Here is a 22193-nt window from a genome sequence, read left to right as displayed (position 1 = left end):
TTGTCACTCATAATACTACTGACATTACTCTTATTATACAGATTATACAGTAATATAGTAGTAGTCTATAAACCCTTTGTGCTCACTTGTTCTTACTTTCATTGATAGCAGCTCAATCAGCTAAGAATAATCAACAAACCGAAAATGTTTCGTGCACGAGGGAATTTCAAAACCGAAGCTGTCTCGTGCACGAGGGAATTTCCTGTCCACGTGTCTGAATACACTATTTTGAAGGCGGGATCAAAACAAACACTCTGATTGGTTATGAGAACAAAACGCGAAAAAGATCTTAAATGGCCATACACGAGTCACGTTATAAAACAATAAAAATGGCCTAACGTACCGCTGCTTCTTTAAGACCACTTCAATTTAGCCTATTTTTTCTGTGTTCACGCCCTGTTTGAGGGCGGGTGATTTTCTAGTTGACGTCTGTGAAATGAAATCAGCTTGTTGCTATTTGTCTCACACAGAATAAAAGTTTGCGTGGAGTGATACTGAGTACGGACTAAATCCACTTGGGTTTACAGTGAAAATATACCCTTTACATTTTTCTATACACTAAGGACTATCTTGTGGTGAGTTCCGAGTCTTAATGTATCAAATAAGATTGAACACTGTCATTAACCTTTTTTTTTTACATTGTTGTTTTGCTGGTCTGCATAGTTTGAAAGACCTGCCTGTGCTGTAAATTCTTGGACATTGTGTGTCATCATTGAGTCGCTACATTGTCTCTCACGACATCCCCTGTATAGCCGCTGGGATAAAGTGACTTTACCGACCCATTATGTGGCTATTTCTCACCGATATATGTCATTGGATGAATATTTTACTACCTTTTATCTTGACAGTAGTTGTGGGGTGTTGTATTATGACAACAATCGTAGCCAACCTTTTAGGCTGTTTTATTTTGCGCGCTTCGATCTCTGTAGAGCTACGGTCTGTCGGCACGGTGTCGGCATTTCCAGCTTCTGGTTAGTTTACTTAAAATCTAAACAAGCAAGCAATTTAACTAGGGACTCACATTGGAAAATAGCACATCTATATTGTGGACTATGTAATTCGTTCAACTTTGATTATTAACGTGCATGGTTTATAAACAAAGGAATAAGCAAGTGTAATAAGACAGCTATTACAGGTTGTTCTGAAGTAATCAGAGCGCGTTACGATAAAGAGGAGGATAAAGATTATCTGCGGCCGCACAATAAATGATGCAATAGCCTTGGCTTGACAGTTGAGAGAGACAGTTGTCATTGTCATATCTCACAGTTCAGTGTCTCTGAGGTAGTATGGCCCATATGTCAGTTACCTGAAGGGTTTTAGTGTCCTTTGCCTGACCCACCCGTCTTGACCACACTACTTATCCATAACCTCACTTTCCCCAATAACTATATGCAGGGACACAGATAAAGAATTAGTCGTCACTGTCAGATTTCCAAATAGTGGGATATAGTGTAATGGGGGTAGAGAATTATTACAGGGTGCTGCGTATGTCTCTCTGTGAGTGTGTATGTACACTGTGCGTGTGTAGTGTTTTTTTGTTGTTGCGGTGATGGTCTTCTTTGTGGTGTAGGGTCTTCTTTGTGATGGAGAGTCTTCTTTGGGGTGTGTACATGACTCTGAGTATAAAGTTGAACTATGTGTTGTTTATGACATTAGTGCTGTACTCAAGAGGTGTATGGGTGTGAATGTTAAGCTGAGCTGATGTGAGTGTGTTGTCAGTATTTGTGAAGGTGATGTTTAGAGTTGTATTAAGTGATAGTAGGCTATTTGTGAATCCATGAACCCAATGCAGTAGGGGGAGCCACTGGCTGACACACTCTTAAAAGAGCAGACTTTGGTCTGTGGCAGAGAACTGAATGGAAGTCGTAAGAAAAATAACCTAAGTATATATTTTCCACATTTTGTTATGTTACAGCCTTGTTCTAAAATTGATACAATTCTTTTTTTCTCTCATCAATCTACACACAATACCCCATAATGACAAAGCAAAAACAGGTTGTCAATTTATTTTGCAAAGTATTACAAACAGAAATACCTTATTTACATAAGTATTCAGACCCTTTGCTATGAGACTCGAAATTGAGCTCAAGTGCATCCTGTTTCCATTGATCATCCTTGAGATGTTTCTACAACTGGATTGGAGTCCACCTGTGGTAAATTCAATTGATTGGACATGATTTGGAAAGGCACAAACCTGTCTATATAAGGTCCCACAGTTGACAGTGCATGTCAGAACAAAAACCAAGCCATGAAGTCGAAGGAATTGTCCGTAGAACTCCGAGACAGGATTGTGTCGAGGCACAGGTCTGGGGAGGGGTACCAAAAAATGTCTGCTGCATTGAAGGTCCCCAAGAACACAGTGGTCTCAATCATTCTTAAATCAAAGAAGGTTGGAACCACCAAGACTCTTCCTAGAGCTGGCCGCCCGGCCAAACTAAACATTCGGGGAGAAGGCCCTTGGTCAGGGAGGTGACCAAGAACCTGATGGTCACTCTGACAGAGCTCCAGGGAGCTTCCTCTGTGGAGATGGGAGAACCTATCAGAAGGACAACCATCTCTGCAGCACTTCACCAATCACCAGGCACATGACAGCCCGCTTGGAGTTTGCCAAAAGGCACCTGGAGGAATATCGGACCATGAGAAACAAGATTCTCTGGTCTAATGAAACCAAGATGGAACTCTTTGGCCTGAATGCGTCTGGAGGAAACCTGGCACCATTCCTACGGTAAAGCATGGTGGTGGCAGAATCATGCTGTTGGGATGTTTTTCAACGGCAGGGACTGGGAGACTAGTCAGGATCGAGGGAAAGATGAACGTAGCAAAATACAGAGAGATCCTTGATGAAAACCTGCTCCAAAATGCTCAGGACCTCAGACTAGCAAGAAGGTTCACCTTTCAACAGGACAATGACCCTAAGCACACAGCCAAGACAAAGCAGGAGTGGCTTTGGGACAAGTCTCTGAATGTCCTTGAGTGGCCCAGCCAGAGCCCGGACTTGAACCCTATCAAACATCTCTGGAGAGACCTGAAAATTGCTGTGCAGCGACGCTCCCCGTCCAACCTGACAGAGCTTGATAGGATCTGTAGAGAAGAATGGGAGAAACTCCCCAAATACAGGTGTGCCAAGCTTGTAGCGTCATACCCAAGAAGACTCGAGGCTGTAATTGCTGCCAAATATACTTCAACAAAGTACTGAGTAAATGGTCTGAAAACTTATGTAAATGTGATATTTCAGTTGTTTGTTTTTTAATACATTTTCAAAAATTTCTATTTCTAAATTTCTAAAAACCTGTATTTGCTTTGTCATTATGGAGTATTGTGTGTAGATTGATGAAATGTGGAAAAAGTCTAGGGGTCTGAATACTTTCTGAATACACTGTATTTTCTTGCAACTTCCATGTTCTTGTCTTGTTTGTCAGAACAAAGCACTAAGTGCTTTTCCACATAGGGTTTATTGTGAATGCATACAGCGTGGCATAGCAAACCCCAGAATAATAGGCACTAAAGAGACTGAGGCAAATGTCTTTGGGTGAATAAATTAAAAAGTGTCCTCAGAAGCTGGCATGTTGACAAATCCAAGGAGAGAAAGGAGAGTGTCTCTGTCTCTCTTCCTCCAAGGCTGTCATTACCCATTTGTTGCACTCTCATTTGGAAGTAGTGTGTTAGTAGCCTAACCCTGCATTAAAGGCAGAGTTCTAAAAGGGTTCACAAGGTTACTTACATTTCAGAAGTATTTTCATAACTCGTTTGACCCCCATATTGATGATGGTTGCGATGCTGTCAATTAACCAAGCAGGGAGATTGTTGTCTGCTAATCTCTTGTGGACAGACTACGTAAGCATAAATGGTACTGTAGAGCTGTCATGCGTAGAGCAAATCAAATCAAATCCAATTTTATTGGCCACATACACATGGTTAGCAGATGTTAATGCAAGTGTAGTGAAATGCTTGTGCTTCTAGTTCCGACTATGCAGTAACATCTAACAAGTAATCCAACAAATTCACATCAACTACCTTATACACACAAATGTAAAGGGATGAACAAGAATATGTACATATAAATATATGGATGAGCGATGGCGTGTGGCATAGGCAAGATGCAGTAGATGGTGTAGAATACAGTATATACTTATGAGATGAGTAATGTAAGATATGTAAACATTCTTAAAGTGGCGTTATTTAAAGTGACTAGTGATACTTTTATTAAGTCAGTTTATTTAAGTGGCCAGAGATTTGAGTCTGTATGTTGGCAGCAGCCTCTTTATGTTAGTGATGGCTGTTTAACAGTCTGATGGCTTTGAGATAGAAGCTGTTTTTCAGTCTCTCGGTCCCAGCTTTGATGCACCTGTACTGACCTCGCCTTCAGTATGATAGCGGGGTGAACAGGCAGTGGCTCGGGTGGTTGTTGTCCTTGATGATCTTTTTGGCCTTCCTGTGACATCGGGTGCTGTAGGTGTCCTGGAGGGCAGGTAGTTTGCCCCCGGTAATGCGTTGTGCAGACCGCACCACCCTCTGGAGAGCCTTGCGGTTGAGGGTGGTGCAATTGCCGTACCAGGCGGTGATATAGCCCGACAGGATGCTCTCGATTGTGCATCTGTAAAAGTTTGAGTGTTTTAGATGACAAGCCGCTGTTGCGCCTTCTTCACCATGCTAACTGTGTGGGTGGACCATTTCAGTTTGTCCGTGCTCCCTCTGCTGTTTCCTGAAGTCCACGATCATCTCCTTTGTTTTGTGGACGTTGAGTGAGAGGTTATTTTCTTGACCCCACACTCCGAGGGCCCTCACCTCCTCCCTGTAGGCCGTCTCGTCGTTGTTGGTAATCAGGCCTACCACTGTAGTGTCGTCTGCAAACTTGATGATTGAGTTGGAAGCGTGCATGGCCACGCAGTCATAGGTGAACAGGGAGTACAGGAGAGGGCTGAGAACTCACCCTTGTGGGGCCCCAGTGTTGAGGATCAGCGGGGTGGAGATGTTGTTTCCTACCTTCATCACCTGGGGGCGGCCCGTCAGAAAGTCCAGGATCCAGTTGCACATGGCAGGGTCGAGATCCAGGGTCTCAAGCTTAATGACGAGTTTGGAGGGTACTATGGTGTTAAATGCTGAGCTGTAGTCAATGAACAGCATTCTCACATAGGTATTCCTCTTGTCCAGATGGGATAGGGCAGTGTGCAGTGTGATGGCGACTCCATCGTCAGTGGACCATTTGGGGCGGTAAGCGAATTGGAGTGGGTCTAGGTTATCAGGTAGGGTGGAGGTGATATGGTCCTTGACTAGTCTCTCAAAGCACTTCAGGATGACAGAAATGAGTGCTACGGGGTGATAGTCATTTAGTTCAGTTACCTTAGCTTTCTTGGAAACGGGAACAATGGTGGCCATTTTGAAGCATGTGGGGACAACAGACTGGGGTAGGGATTGGTTGAATATGTCCATAAACACACCAGCCAGCTGGTCTGCGCATGCTCTGAGGACGCGGCTAGGGATGCCGTCTGGGCCGGCAGCCTTGCGAGGGTTAACACGTTTAAATGTTTTACTCACGTTGGCCATGGAGAAGGAGATGGGCTTTGGTAGCGGGCCGTGTCAGTGGCACTGTATTGTCCTCAAAGCGAGCAAAGAAGCTATTTAATTTGTCTGGGAGCAAGACGTCGGTGTCCGCGACAGGGCTGGTTTTCTTTTTGTAATCCATGATTGACTGTAGACGTTGCCACATACGTCTCGTGTTTGAGCCGTTGAATTGCGACTCTACCTTGTCTCAATACTGACGATTTGCTTGTTTGATTATCTTGCAGAGGGAATAGCTGCACTGTTTGTATTCAGTGGTGTTTTCGGTCACCTTGCCATGATTAAAAGCGGTGGTTCACGCTTTCAGTTTCGTGTGAATGCTGCCATCAATCCACGGTTTCTGGTTAGGGAAGGTTTTAATGGCCACAGAGGGAATGACATCTCCGATGCGCTTGCTAATAAACTCACTCATCAATGTTATTGTCTGAGGCTATCCGGAACCTATCCCAGTCCACGTGATTGTAGCAATCTTGAAGCCTGGAATCCGATTGGTCAGACCAGCGTTGTATTGACCTGAGCATGGGCGTTTCCTGTTTTACTTGCTGTCTATAGGCTGGGAGCAACAAAATGGAGTCATGGTCAGATTTGCCGAAGGCAGGGCGGGGGAGGGCTTTGTATGCATCGCGGAAGTTCAAGTAGCAATGATCCAGAAAGCTACCAGCTTCTGGTGCGCATTCGATATGCTGATAGAATTTAGGAAGTATGGTTATTAGCTTAGCTTTGTTAAAATCCCCAACTACAATAAATGCAGCCTCAGGATGTATGGTTTCCAGTTTACATAGAGTCCGGTGAAGTTCTTTCAGGGACGACGAGGGATCTGCTTCGGGGGGATATACATGGCTGTGACTATAATCGAATAGAATTCTCTTGGAAGATAATGCAGTCAGCATTTGATTGTAATGAATTCTAGGTTGGGTGACAAAAGGACTTGAGTTCCTGTATGTTGTTGTGATTACACCATGAGTCGTTAATCATAAGGCATACACCCTCGCCCTTCTTCTTACCAGAGAGATGTTTGTTTCTGTTGGCGCAATGCGTAAAGAAACCGGGTGGCTGTACCGACTCTGACAACATATCCCAAGTGAGCCATGTTTCCGTGAAACAGAGAATGTTACAATCTCTGATGTCTCTCTGGAAGGCAACTCGTGCCCTAATTTCGTCCACCTTGTTATCTAGAGATTGGACAGTATTAGTTCCGGTGCTTTGGACAAATCACATTTTCGCAGGTTTTAGCATCTTTTGAATTTCGGAAGAGGAAGGGATATTTGGCCGCTAGTCTAGTTTCCGATCTCTTCTCAACACATATGGACCCAGAACTTAATCGTGCATCTGACTGATTACACAAGACTTTAGTTCTGGGTTAACCAAGATTATTGTCTCTGCTAGCCTAGGGCCTGAAACACTGCGAGTACTGGGGGGATCCTTAAGTGTGATCTTGAAGCAATGTTGTAGAGAATCTTTTAACTTTTTTGTTGTTTTTTACAACTGTCATGAACTATTTATTATAAGCAAGTCTTTAGAGACCAAGCTTCAGTTTTGCCATATAAACCCATTAGTCAGATTTGCAAATAATTTGTTGTCTAGGCTACTCTGCATGTTGTAGTCTCAAGCCGTTGGACTGTATGAGGGACCAAGCTAGCCACAGGTCTGCTGGGTTGGGATCGGAGAGAGATGGAGACTGCATCTCACTCAACCAAAACCCTGATTTAGGTACATTTAGCCAACAAGTCTCTTAGCCGCAGCCAATTGTGTGGTTTGATGACTGTGACGAGCTGAGCGATTTGTCTAAATCAGCACTGTGCTGTTGGTGCCACTGTTTTCTGTTCCACATAGATATCCTCCACTGACTTGGGTCTGCTCTGTCTGGATCAGCCAGCGTGCGTTTTATTTATGGAAGGGTAGTTATTATGGATTAGAAAGTTGTCTTTAATGATAATTAAATGGTAAATGTACTCTATGGACCAGAGACAGACATATTTAGAATCCACATTGATTTGAAGGTAAAGATCTACATTTTTCAAAACAGTAGTCAAAGGAAGTCTTAGCAGAGCAATATGCCCATCTCCCTCTCAATTTCTCTCTTCTCCCCCAAGGCAGGTCTTGGCAGATCGCCGCCGTATGGACGATGAGGAGGATGATGTGTTTGAGCCAGACTCCCACTGCTGGCGCACAGCCTTCAGGGAGATAAAGTACGAGGACAGGGGAACCCAGACACCCAGCCCTGTCCTGCCACTGCCCAATAATATGCTGCCCTGCGGGGTGGCCCAGGAGCCCAGACCACTCTTCTACGGTACGGCCACACACACTATGTTAACACACACCCACGCAAACACAGTGTGAGGAATAGATAAGAGTGGAGCTCTGCTGTACTCCGCTCTTGGCGCCTGATAGTCCCAGCCACAGCAGCTTTTATGACCTGTGTGTAGTGTACCCAGCTGCTTTCCCATTCAGATGGCGCCATTAGGTGATTTAGCCTGGCCCTGATGTGACAACAGGCCATACCTGTATAACTGACCCGTTACTAGAACACCAAGGATAGCTGTCTGTCAGTGATGCCCTCTCTGTCCTGTCACACTACAGATAGCACTGGTAATGGAAAAGATTACTGTATCTGAACTTTGGCGTTGTTATGAGTTGCAGAGCATATGGCACTCTCAATGAACATTAAGATATTGACCTGACCAATATCTATGGCTTTTTTCCCACAGGCAACGCAGGCTTTCGATTGCACTTCCCAGCGCAGTTTGAGCGTGTTGGAGACCAGGGGCCTCTGGGAGAGCGAGGGGGGATGGAGCGGCTCGATCAGCAGCCCCAGCAGCCAGCACGCAGCATAGAGGTCTGCATTGGACAGAAACTCCAACTCATCGGAGACCAGTTCCACCAAGAACACCTTCAAGTGGTGAGAATACCCACTGTGACTGACTGCACAGCACAGCTAAAGCCCACTGAACAGGCCTACTGTACTCAGAGCTCTGCTGAGAGAGAGACTGAGCAGCAGAAGTGGCTTCTTTACGGGCATCCATTGTGGTCATGTCTCAGTGTCCCGTGTTTGTTTTGGCTAGTCAGTGAGCATGCATTAGCCCAGTGTTCTGAACTCTCATTCTACCCCCCTAAGACGTAGCTTAACAAGGGCAGCCTTTTCCCACACTCACCCCTTCCCTCCCGGCCTCAGCTTCCTGTTTATTTCTCTCTGCCTCTCTCACCCCATTTCCTCCCTATGCTGCCGCGGCGCCACAGGGGGCATGGAGGAGTCCACACCAAACACTGTATACTATGATCGGTGTGACACTGCTAGTTTCTGTACTGGCTGCATTGAAGTAGTCAGACTGTTCTCTCTTGACATACTATAAGTTGGGTTGTATTGGCGGTAGAACCGTGGATTAATGAGAGTTTCTTTCTGCAGAGCACCAATGGCACATTTAGAGGAAAAGGAAAACACAGAGTCAAAGACACACACTCACACACACTCTTACACACATAAACACACTCAACACATTGTCACACAGAGACTAAGCTGAAGTGACCGGACTAGGTAAACATGTTGCACTTGCTACGATTATGATATGTGATTGTCTCACCCAGCTATCTTAAGATGAATGCACTAATTGTAATCCCATAATGACGAAGCAAAAACAGGTTTTTAGAAATTTGTGCACATTTATAAAAAATATTATGTATACATACGTTTTCAGACCCTTTACTCAGTACTTTATTAAAGCACCTTTGGCAGGGATTACAGCCTCAAGTCTTCTTGGGTATGACGCTACAAGCTTGGCACACCTGTATTTGGGGAGTTTCTCTCATTCTAATCTGCAGATCCACTCAAGCTTTGTCATGTTGGATGGAGAGTGTCACTGCACAGCGATTTTCTGGTCTTTCCAGAGATGTTTGATCGGGTTCAAGTCCGGGCTCTGCCTGGGCCACTCAGACTTTCACAGACTTGTCCCAAAGCCACTCCGTCATTGTCTTGGATCTCTTCTTTGGGTCGTTGCCCTGTTGGAAGGTGAAACTTCGCCCCAGTCTGAGGTCCTGAGAGCAGGTTTTCATCAAGGATTTCTCTGTACTTTGCTCCGCTCATCTTTCCGGACTAGTCTGACTAGTCTCCCAGTCAGTGCCGCTGAAAAACATCCCCACAGCATGATCCTGCCACCACCATGCTTCACCGTCGGGATGGTGCCAGGTTTCCTCCAGACATGGCGCTTGGCATTCAGGCCAAAGAGTTCAATCTTGTTTTCATCAGACCAGAGAATCTTGTGTCTCATCGTCTGAGAGTCTTTTAGATGCCTTTTGGCAAACTCCAAGCGGGCTGGCATGTGCCTTTTACTGAGGAGTGGCTTCCATCTGGCCACTCTACCATAAAGGCCTGATTAGTGGAGTGCTGCAGAGACGGTTGTCCTTCTGGAAGGTTCTCCCATCTCCACAGAGGAACCAAGACTCTTCCTAGAACGGCCAGTTCTAGGAAGAGTCTTGGTGGTTCCAAAATGCTTCCATTTAAGAATGATGGAAGCCACTGTGTTCTTGGGGACCTTCAGTGCTGCAGACATTTTTTGGTACCCTTCCCTAGATCTGTGCTGCGACACAATTCTGTCTCTGAGCTCTACGGCCAATTCCTTCGACCTCATAGCTTGGTTTGTGTTCTGACATGCACTGTCAACTGTGGGATATTATATAAACAGGTGTGTGCCTTTCCAAATCATGTCCAAACAATTTGAATTTGACCACAGGTAGACTCCAATAAAGTTGTAGAAACATCTCAAGGATGATTCATGGAAAAATAGTGCATTTTTTCTCCCACACTCATGCTGAGATTTTGTTAATACCACATACTTCTGTCCTGCAGCCACAGTGCACTGTGACTCATCTGATATGACACAGGACATTGCAGGCAGGCGTTATTACACTAGGGCTATGATACACTGACTGGCGCACAGCTTAGCCTCAGCAGAGACAGGCCAGGGCAGGGGATAAGGGAAGTGTCTCTCTCTCTCTCGTTTCTCACTGGCTAAACACAACAAGTAACATCAGTTAGAATGAGAACATTGTGATGTCATATCCTGAAGCTACAGAGCGATAGGGCTCACACACTCACACACTGCTAACCTCAGCAATTAACCTCTCCCGGGCAGGTGCGTCCCAGGACGGTAGCGTCCCACCTGGCCAACATCCGGTGAAATTGCAGAGCTCCAAATTCAAAATACAAAATTGCCAATATTAAAAATTCAAGTGTCATACATGATTCTTTAGCTTAGAATCTTGGTAATCGAACCGCGTGGTCCAATTTACAATAGGCTTCACGGCGAAAGCATCGCATTTGATTGTCTGAGGTCAGCGCCTCACATACTTCCTGCATTAATATAAATTCATAACCTGCACAGGTGTCACAAAACTTAAAAATAGCGATAAAATAAATCACTTACCTTTGAAGATCTTCATCTTTTTGCAATCAAAGGTCCCCAGTTACACAATAAATGGTTGTTTTGTTCGATAAAGTCCCTCTTTACATCCCAAAAACTCTGTTTGGTTGGCGCGTTTTGTTCAGTAATCCACTGGCTCAAAGGCGGTCAAAACATGCAGACGAATACATCCTAATAGTACCGGTAAAGTTTGTCAAACGATGTTTATAATTAATCCTCAGGTTATCAATTATCTAAATAATCGATAATATTTCAACCGGACAATAGTGTATTCAATAGAAAGGAAAAACAACAAAGGGCGCGCACACGGTCACACGCGCAAACCAGCACTTCATGAAATCAGTGTCCACTAACCAAAAGGTATTTTTCTTTGTCGTTTTTCAAAATACAAGCCTGAAACCATGTCTAAAGACTGTCGACGTCTTGTGGAAGCCATAGGAACTGCAACCTGGGTCCTAGTTATGAGACTTTCGCACAGAAAACCATAGGAAAGTCCAATGACCTCAAAAAAAGTGTTTTCTATCCAATACTACCAATTATATGCATATCCTATCTTCTGGGCCTGAGTAACAGGCAGTTTACTTTGGGCACGTTTGTCATCCAAACTTCAAAATACTGCCCACTGCCCCCAAAAAAACGTGAGGAATTGTTTTTTAGATTTCCGAAGCCCAGAGAATAGTGGATCTGGAATATTGACTTTGATTACCTACATAGTAATCAACAGTTAGGTGTTATTTCAGTTCTTGAAGTTCTTGATTTACTCTCTTGTCTTTCGAGTGGGCAGAATTACTGTTCTTGTGTGCAGAGCCCACTCAGCCAAGGGAGTTATACAGGCCTGTGTCTCTGAGAGTTTCTCTCTGCCTGTCTGGCTGCTGTTGAGTGATGCTTGGACAGACTAACCCCAAACAGATCAGTGTGGTTTGTATGCGGGATCTCAAGTTTAGCCCATGGCTGCTATTCCTGGCGCTGTGGTTTTGTTGTGTATTTAAGTCTTCAGCAGTGAGGTAGGTACACTCATTTCCGTGCTGCATGTATGCACGCACCCACATAAACTCAGCAAAAAAAGAAACATCCCTTTTTCAGGACCCTGTCTTTCAATGATAATTCATAAAAATCCAAATTACTTCACAGATCTTCATTGTAAAGGGTTGTTAACACTGTTTCTCATGCTTTGAACCATAAACAATTAATGAACATGCACCTGCAGAACGGTCGTTAAGAAACTAACAGCTTACAGTTGGTAGGCAATTAATTAAGGTCACAATTATGAAAGCTTAGGACACTAAAGAGGTCTTTCTACGGACTCTGAAAACACCAAAAGAAAGCTGCCCAGGGTCCCTGCTCATCTGCGTGAACGTGCCTTAGGCATGCTGCAAGGAAGCATGAGGACTGCAGATGTGGCCAGGGCAATAAATTGCAATGTCCGTACTGTGAGACGCCTAAGACAGCGCTACAGGGAGACAGGACGGACAGCTGATCGTCCTAGCAGTGGCAGACCACATCTAACAACACCTAAACAGGATCGGGACATCCAAACATCACACCTGCGGGACAGGTACAGGATGGCAACAACAACTGCCCGAGTTACACTAGGAACGCACAATCCCTCCATCATTGCTCAAACTGTCCAAAACACGCTGAGAGAGGCTGGTCTGAGGGCTTGTAGGCCTTTTGTAAGGCAGGTCCTCACCAGACATCACCGGCAACAACGTCACCTATGGGCACAAACCCACCGTTTCTGGACCAGACAGGACTGGCAAAAAGTGCTCTTCACTGACGAGCCGCGGTTTTGTCTCACCAGGAGTGATGGTCGGATGCGCGTATATCGTCTAAGGAATGAGCATTACACCAAGGCCTGTACTCTGGAGTGGGATCGATTTGGAGGTGGAGGGTCCGTCATGGTTTTGGGCGGTGTGTCACAGCATCATCGGACTGAGCTTGTTGTCATTGCAGGCAATATCAACGCTGTGCGTTACAGGGAAGACATCCTCCACCCTCATGTGGTACCCTTCCTGCAGGCTCATCCTGACATGACCCTCCAGCATGACAATGCCACCAGCCATACTGCTCGTACAGTGCGTGATTTCCTGCAAGACAGGAATGTCAGTGTTCTGCCATGGCCAGCGAAGAGCCTTGGATCTCAATCCCATTGAGCACATCTGGGACCTGTTGGATCGTAGGGTGAGGGCTAGGGTCGTAGGGTGAGGGCACATGTTAAGTTTGCTGAAAATAAACACAGTTGACAGTGAGAGGACGTTTCTTTTTTTGCTGAGTTTACGAACACACTGTGTGTGTGTGTGTGTGTGTGTGTGTGTGTGTGTGTGTGTGTGTGTGTGTGTGTGTGTGTGTGTGTGTGTGTGTGTGTGTGTGTGTGTGTGTGTGTGTGTGTGTGTGCGCGTGCATGCATGCATGAGACTGAGTGTGTGTGAGTGTGATCTCGTCTTTCAGTCTCACTTGGACTGCCACTTTTCAATGTTAATGTCTCTCTCGCCATCCCTCTATTTCTCCCTCTTCTTAGATTATTGCAATTATGTAGTGCATCAGCAGGCTTTCAAACACAGTTTGACATTCATCTCTTTGATTGACTCATAAATGAAGAGACATGGCATACTGTGTATTATGGCTCAACCCCCTCCCATTTCCATATCATCCTACCATCATGGCAGGGGAAGGGCTTAAGGTGCTTAAGAGTATAAGAGGAGCATTGGTGCTGACAGATAAATTGCTCCTCCGTATGAGAAGGCTGGAGGGGACGGAGCAGTGGTCCCCAGAGCAGAGCAGGCTGACAGGACAGTAATGACAGTCACAATGACAGGAAGACTGCCACAGTCTGCATGGGGGCGAGGAGCAGAGTTGAGTTACAATAGTGTGTTTTTCTAAAGACTCCTCCTGGTGCTTTCGATGAGAGTGTTGAAAGCGTAAGCATTGAATGTCCCTAGGGTGTGTGTGTGTGTGTGTGTGTGTGTGTGTGTGTGTGTGTGTGTGTGTGTGTGTGTGTGTGTGTGTGTGTGTGTGTGTGTGTGTGTGTTTCCTTTCCTTATCTTCTCACTGTTCTATAAGGGCACTCTATTTTCTTTACAGCACAGAGGAGGGGGTGCGGGAAAATGCTTGTGGTTGTTGTTGAGATGTGCATGTTTGTATTCCTGTCCACTCCTGCCTCTTGGCTGCACTCCTGTCCTGAGCTGTGAGTCTCTGGCCACTGGTCGCTGCCTGTCTGTGTAGCTGATAAGCTAATGCTTGTGTGAGCCATCGGGCCGACAGACAGACAGGTTGCCTGCATCATGAGGCTCTGACAAAACACATCAGGCTTGTGTTAAAGTGATGACGCTCTGCACACGCATACTCAGGCTGACTGGCTCTCGTTCAGGCAATGAGAAATAAGAGCACTCAGGCTATCCGGAAGGCCAAAGTTAGTTACTTTAAGGAGCAGTTCTCTCACTGTGGGTCTAACCCCAAGAAGTTCTGGAAAACGGTTAAAGACCTGGAGAATAAACCCTCCTCCTCACAGCTGCCCATGTCCCTTAATGTTGATGATGTGGTTGTTACTGACAAGGAGCACATGGCTGAGCTCTTTAATCACCACTTCATTAAGTCAGGATTCCTATTTGACTCAGCCATGCCTCCTTGCCCGTCCAACATTTCCTCATCTCCCACCCCTTCTAATGCGACTAGCCCCGATGCTCCTCCCTCTTTTCCCCCTGCCCTGCTACAGTTTCTCCCTGCAGAGTCCGAGGTGCTAAAGGAGCTCCTTAAACTTGACCCCAAAAACCATCTGGGTCAGACCCTTTCTTCTTTAAGGTTGCTGCCCCTATCATCGCCAACCCTATTTCTGACCTTTTAAAACCTGTCTCTCCTCTCTGGGGAAGTTCCCATTACTTGGAAGGCATCCACGGTGTGTCCTTTATTTAAAAGGGGATATCAAGCTGATCCTAACTGTTATAGGCCTATTTCTATGTTGCCCTGTTTATCAAAAGTGTTGGACAAACTGACTGGCTTTCTTGATGTCTATAGTATTCTCTCTGGTATGTGGTTTCCGCTCAGGTTATGGATGTGTCACTGCAACCTTAATGGTCCTCAATGATGTCACCATTGCCATTGATTCTAAGCAATGTTGTGCTGCTATTTTTATTGACTTGGCCAAAGCTTTTGATACGGCAGACCATTCCATTATTGTGGGCTGGCTAAGGAGTATTGGTGTCGCTGAAGGGTCTTTGGCCTGGTTTGCTAACTACCTCTCTCAAAGAGTGCAGTGTCTCAGCCACTGCCTGTCACCAAGGGAGTACCCCAAGGATCGACGCTCTTCTCAATTTACATCAACAACATAGCTCAGGCAGTAGGAGGCTCTCTCATCCATTTATATGCAGATGATTCAGTCTTATGCTCAGCTGGCCCCTCTCTGGATTTTGTTTTCAACACTCTACAACGAAGCTTTCTTAGTGTCCAACAAGCTTTCTTTGCCCCTAACCTTGTTCTGAACACCTCCAAAACAAAGGTCATGTGATTTGATAAGAACAATGCTCCTCTCCCCACAGGTGTGATTACTACCTCTGAGGGTTTAGAGCTTGAGGTAGTTACCTCATACAAGTAATTGGGAGTATGGCTAGACGGTACATTATCCTTCTCTCAGCACAAGCTGCAGGCTAAGGTTAAATCTAGACTTGGTGTCCTCTATCGTAATCGCTCCTCTTTCACCTCAGCTGCCAAACTAACCCTGATTCAGATGACCATCCTACCCATGGTAGATTACGTAGACGTCATTTATAGTTTGGCAGGTAAGAGTGCTCTCCAGCAGCTAGATGTTCTTTACCATTCGGCCATCAGATATGCCACCAATGCTCCTTATAGGACACATCACTGCACTCAATACTCCTCTGTAAACTGGTCATCTCCGCATACCCGTCGTAAGACCCACTGGTTGATGCTTATTTATAAAACCCTTTTAGGCCTCACTCCCCCCTATCTGAGATACCTACTGCAGCCCTCATCCTCCACAAACAACACCCGTTCTGCCAGTCACATTCTGTTAAAGGTCCCCAAAGCACACACATCCCTGGGTCGCTCCACTTTTCAGTTCGCTGTAGCTAGCGACTGGAATGAGCTGCAACAAACACTTAAACTGGACAGTTTTATCTCCATCTCTTCATTCAAAGACTTAATAATGGACACTTACTGAGAGGAGTGTCTACTTCGCGTGATGTATTGTTGTCTCTACCTTCTTGCTCTTTGTGCTGTTGTCTGTCCCCAATAATGTTTGTACCATGTTTTGTGCTGCTACCATGTTGTGCTGCTGCCATGCTGTGTTGCAACCATGCTCTGTTGTCATGTGTTGCTGCCATTCTATGTTGTTGTCTTAGGTCTCTCTTTGTCGTTTTGTGGTGTCTCTCTTGTTGTGATGTGTGTTTTGTCCTATATTTTTATTTTATTTTTAATCCCAGCCCCCGTCCCCGCAGGAGGCCTTTAGCCTTCTTGTAGGCCGTCATTGTAAAGAAGAATTTATTCTTAACTGACTTGCCTAGTTAAATAAAGGTTAAATAAAATGTGTAAATAAAAGTCTGGCAAGTGTCTGTTCTTTATCACTGGCTAAATTTAGACCCTGACTGAGTCATTTTAGACAGTTGGTAGTGTGACTCGTGACCAATGAGGGAGCTACAGGGCGGGCCCACACCTTGTCACCCTCTCTGTGCTGAGCTGGGTGGAGGAACCAGAGGTGGAGACAAGGTCACTGCTGCTGTTTTTACAGGACATTATGGCTGTGAGAATGTACACATTGATGTCATTGTGTGAAGTAAGCAGTGTTTGTTGATAAAATATATTGTGTTAACCTAGTTAGTTGTACAACTGAATGCATCCAACTGAAATGTGTCGTCTTCATTTAACCCAACCCATCTGAATAAAAGAGGTGTGGGGGGCTGCCTTAATCGACATGCACATCATCGGCGCCCAGGGAGCAGTTGTTGTTGAGGGTTAACTGCCTTGCTCAAGGGCAGAATGGCAGATTTTTCCACCTTTCCAGGTCGGGGTTTCAAACCAGGCGTACATACAGCATTACTGACTGTCACAATTACCTATAATAGGCTTTGCCCCCTGTCAGAGTTGGCCAGGTCAGGTGTAATCACAGACAGATTGATGGGCTTGGTTATGTGCTTTCTAGTTGTAATTAGATCTAAAGGCACAACTTTACTAAGTGCTGCTACCCTAGCTGTTGTTAGCGCTGTGTCTCTAGGTGAACTACACTGAACAAAAATATAAACTAAACATGCAACAATTTTAAAGATTTTACTGAGTTAAAGTTCATATAAGGAAATCAGTCAATTGAAGTAAATTCATTAGGCCCTAATTAACATGACTGGGAATACAGATATGCATCTGTTGGTCACAGATACCTTTAAAAAAAAAAGTAGGGGCATGGATCAGAAAACCATTCAGTATATGGTGTGACCAAAAATTGCCTCATGCCATGCATCACATCTCCTTCGATTAGAGTTCAGGCGGTTGGTTGTGGCCTGTGGAATGTTGTCTTACTCCTCTTCAATGGCTGCGCGAAGTGGCTGAATATTGGCAGGAACTGGAACAAATTGTCGTACACGTCAATCCAGAGCATCCCAAACATGCTCATTGGGTGATGTCTGGTGTGTATGCAGGCCATGGAAGAACTGGGACATTTTCAGCTTCCAGGAATTGTGTACAGATCCTTGCGACATGGGGCCGTGAATTATCATGCTGTAACATGATGTGATGGCGGTGAATGAATGGCACGACAATGGTCCTCAGGATCTCATCACGGTATCGCGGTGCATTCAAATTGCTATTGATAAAATGCAATTGTGTTCGTTGTCCGTAGCTTTTGCCTTCCCATACCATAACCGTACTGCCACCATGGGGCATTCTGTTCACAACGTTGACATCAGCAAACCGTTCGCCCACACGATGCCATACACGCTGTCTGCCATCTGTCCAGTACAGTTGAAACCGGGATTCATCTGTGAAGAGGACACTTCTCCAGTGTGCCAGTGACCATCGAAGGTGAGCATTTACCCACTGAAGTCGGTTACGACGCGGAACTGCAGTCAGGTCAAGACCCTGGTGAGGACGACAAGCATGCAGATGAGCTTCCCTGAAAAGGTTTCTGACAGTTTGCAGGAAATTCTTCGGTTGTGCAAACTCACAGTTTAATCAGTTGTCTGGGTAGCTGGTCTCAGACAATCCCGCAGGTGAAGAAGCCGGATGTGGAGGTCCTGGGTAGGCGTGGTTACACATGGTCTGTGGTTATGAGGCCGGTTGGACATACTGCCAAATTAGAGAAAGGAACATTCAATTATCTGGTAACAGCTCTGGTGGACATTCCTGCAGTCAGCATGCCAATTGCACGCTCCCTCAAAACTAGAGACATCTGTGGTATTGTGTTGTGTGACAAAACTGCACATTTAAGAGTGGCATTTTATTGTCCCCAGCAAAGGGTGCACCTGTGTAATGATCATGCTGTTTAATCAGCTTCTTGATATGCCAGACCTGTCAGGTGGATGGATTATCTTGTCAAAAGAGAAACGCTCACTAACAGGGATGTAAACAAATTTGTGCACAAAATTTGAGAGAAATACGCTTTGTGTGCGTATGGAAAATTTTGGGGATCTTTTACTTCAGCTCATGAAACATGGGACCAACACTTTACATGTTGTGTTTATATTTTTGTTCAGTATAGTTTCATTTGTGCTTTGGATAATGTATATTTATGAAGTAGACTTCATCGTTATTATGCAACTATCAAAATATCCCCAGGTTAACTTTTGATAAATGCTATATCACAAAACTTGTGCTATCAAGATTCCCAGTAGTACCTCAAATAGCCGATGGCTATACAATAATGTATTTCTTCCTTTTATACCTTTTACAAAAACGTGTGTGTGTGTGTGTGTGCGTGCGTGCGGGTGTGGACAGTGCGTGCGGGTGTGGACAGTGCGTGCGGGTGTGGACAGTGCGTGCAGGGGTGGACAGTGCGTGCGGGTGTGGACAGTGCGTGCGGGTGTGGACAGTGCATGAGCCTGTTTGAAACTGGTACCAGCTTATGCAACGCTCTGCAAAGTTCATCTCACTGTATGGGGGCTAGTGAAAACCTGAGTCTTATCACATTGCAAAGTGCAGGCTAGTTGTAAACCGTCTGATTTCTGGGCTTGCACACAGATGCTGCCTCAGCTGTCATGTTAAGAAACAAGTCAACTCGGCAGTCACGCTTTGGTGGAATTGGTTTACAACGGGAGAATGTTGTCTGACACTGGCAAGGTGCTAAGCTTTTTTTTTGTCAAAGCTTTTTATCCAGCCTATTGTTGCTCTTTGTTAATGTGTGACGTGTACCTGATATAGCTGTGGTGTTATCAGGTCCGGTAGTGTCTGTGTTTCGTCTGTGGAGCTAAGCTCAGCTCTCATACTGAGATGTGTTCCTGTGGATCCACGCCCCTCCTCAAGTGCTCTCTAGTCCTATATAGTGCAATTATCTTATCTCCTCCTCTATGGCAGAGATAGCATTATCCTCCAAATCACACACCATCCAGTTGGCTCTCCAGCCAGAGAGGGAGAGGGAGGCTGCTCCTGATGTGCTGTTGGATTCTGTTTGCTGTGCAATGAATGTGTCTGTGGCATGGGGTGGGGTGGTAGTTAGTGTTACATTGGCTGTATAGGATTCTCAATCCTGCACACAAAGAACCTGCATTAATAAGTGGTGCTGGACACACACACAGACTGTTGTGAGAATATCAGAGCCGTTCCGGTGTCTGGTTATGACCTATCCCTCCTCAATTCACCATGTTGATCTCTCTCAATCACTATCACCACCCATCACACACCAACACACATCCACAACTCCAACTGAAAACCCTGGTAAAGGAATGATGACATATTTTTTCATTGACTATGCCAGTTCCCTATCCACATGCTGCTCTGACTCAGTTGTTTTTCTCCCTTGTTCTGTTGCAGTATCACCGAAACCAAAGGAACATGAGGCCCTTGTGGAGGCGCCTGGCCTCGGCTCTGCTCACCCTGCTGTTTGAGCAGGAGGCCATCGCTGGAGGGGGGAGAGCAGGGTGGAGGTGATGGAGAGGACCAGCCCAGCACAGACTACCCCTCTCCCACAGGAACTGGACTCCTAATGGCACTGTCAAATCTAACACGGGTCTGTTGGGGAAAAATAACAAAAGAGAAAAGGTCCCCGCGGGACGGAGACAACCATTTTTTACGAGGTCGTTTTTTTCCAAGAAGATGCCATGTTGTTTCACGAGATTCCTCTACTGGACAATGTCCTTATTTTGGTAATTGTTTGATGTAGTATTTTGTACAGTACATTATTCCTGTTGAATTTGTTTGCACTTCCGTATGTGTACATCTTGAATGGCCTCCATGGTCCCGGGAACGCCTTGTCAATGTCTTCTACCACAACCCAATGACTGTTGACAAGAACCAAGCAGAAGAAAGAAAGATATGGAGGGATCTGAAGAAGGGAAAAAAGAGTGGTTCATGGGGTTTTCTTTTCTGAAGTTTCCAGGAAATAATTGGTCAAACTTGATAACTTAGTAATTTCCAAAGATGCAGTCTCTCAGAACAAAGCATTTTTCACCTCAACTTTCTCCTCAATGGGGTTGTCTATACTATTATATTACATGTTGATTATTCTTTGCTCTTCCAGTCACTTTTATTGTTTTGATTTCAATAATTGTTGTTTTTCCCATTGTCATCAAAAATAATGAAACATCCAGTGGCTTCCGATGTGGTAAATGCCACTTTGTGGTGTGATACTCCTTAGGACCCCCCCACCCCCCTTCAACAGCACACCCAACCCAAAACATCTACCGCAGCCATGATACATCATACAACTTCCAAAGCAAAAGTGGATCCCACGAGTTACTCAGAGAGAACACCAGATTTTCAATCATAGTTTATTTCAGAGTTATCTTTTACTAATTTCATAAATCCCCAAACTGGACCCCAGTCATTGTAAGAGAGAGTGTGCTGATCATTTTTGTGTCTTAAGACTACCAGGCCCTTCAAGTGGAGCTATGTATCCACACTGTTTGCACTATAGTACATCAGTCAGGAGTAGATTAGGTTACAAAGCCAACCTCTGTCATTTAATGAAGGTTTTTAACTGTATCTGATTTGTAATGGTAACATTACAATGTTTTCAATCACATGACCAAGTTATATCATCCCAGGAAGTGACTGAATATGGCATGTTATTATTATAATAAAACATCTGAGGTACAAGTGATGCTGGTTAAATGAATGCCTCGTTGAAATTCCACTGTTTTTTAGCCCTCCAATCGATGTGCTCTCTAACCCACTGTCAGAGATGCACTTGTATTCTGGACACCAAAACAAACATGTGAAACAACAACATCTTCCCTCCTCTCAGGATTCTTGCATGGGCTTTTATATATATTTTTTAACCTGTGGAGTGATCTTGTATTAGTTCTTTGTCCTCAGATCCTGTGGTGTAACTTTTTAATAGAAATCACCACTGCTAATCCAATTGACAAGAGAACATGTCTGAGATTAGAAATTAACTGGTAGTATGCAAGACTGTAATTACTATTGAAATATTAATCTTTTTGAAGACACTGATGTATTCTTGAAGATGCTGTTTGTTGTACATTGTATTGCCTTTTTACTTCACTTTTTGTCCATTTTGAAGTAGCAGTATATATCATGAGGCTGTAATTTTAGACACAACTCCTGTTAATACGGTTATGTTTGGTCCTACAGTACTTTACTTTTTGTCCATTTTGAAGGAGAAGTATACATTATGAGGCTGTAATTTCAGACACACCTCTTGGTAATTTGGTCCTACAGTCATCTTCTGTGTCATCTCCTGTCTGTATAATCAGTGCTTTCTTTCAACCCTTAATTTAGAATGCTGGAGAAACAGGTAACTGCCAAAATCAAGGAAACACCCATATAAAGTGTCTTCATAGGGTGGCGTTGGGCCACCATGAGCCAGAACAGCTTCAATGCACCTTGGCATAGATTCTACAAGTGCTTGGAATAATATGGTGTTTTGTTGATGGTGGTGGAAAACGCTGTCTCAGGCGCCGCTCCAGAATCTCCCATAAGTGTTCGATTGGGTTGAGATCTGGTGACAGTGATGACCATTTCATATGGTTTACAGCGTTTTCATGCTCATCAAACCATTCAGTGACCACTCGTGTCCTGTGGATGGGGACGTTGTCATCCTAT

General features: G+C 44.8%; 1 protein-coding gene across 1 annotated transcript; it reads left to right on the top strand.

Moving 5' to 3' along the window:
- Nucleotides 1–484: 484 nt before the first annotated feature.
- On the top strand, nt 485–21356 carry LOC120059847 (bcl-2-modifying factor-like). Its single transcript, XM_039008897.1, has 4 exons — nt 485–575; nt 7653–7849; nt 8268–8458; nt 19941–21356. Exons 2-4 carry the CDS (start codon nt 7678–7680, stop codon nt 20055–20057), a joined length of 480 nt encoding a protein of 159 aa, XP_038864825.1. The 5' UTR covers nt 485–575; nt 7653–7677; the 3' UTR covers nt 20058–21356.
- The last annotated feature ends 837 nt before the right edge of the window (nt 21357–22193 follow it).

Source organism: Salvelinus namaycush, chromosome 15, assembly GCF_016432855.1.
Source record: "Salvelinus namaycush isolate Seneca chromosome 15, SaNama_1.0, whole genome shotgun sequence".
NCBI classification, from domain to species: Eukaryota; Metazoa; Chordata; class Actinopteri; order Salmoniformes; family Salmonidae; genus Salvelinus; species Salvelinus namaycush.
Note: the sequence above shows the minus strand (reverse complement) of the source record. Positions and strands in the feature narration are given on the sequence as shown.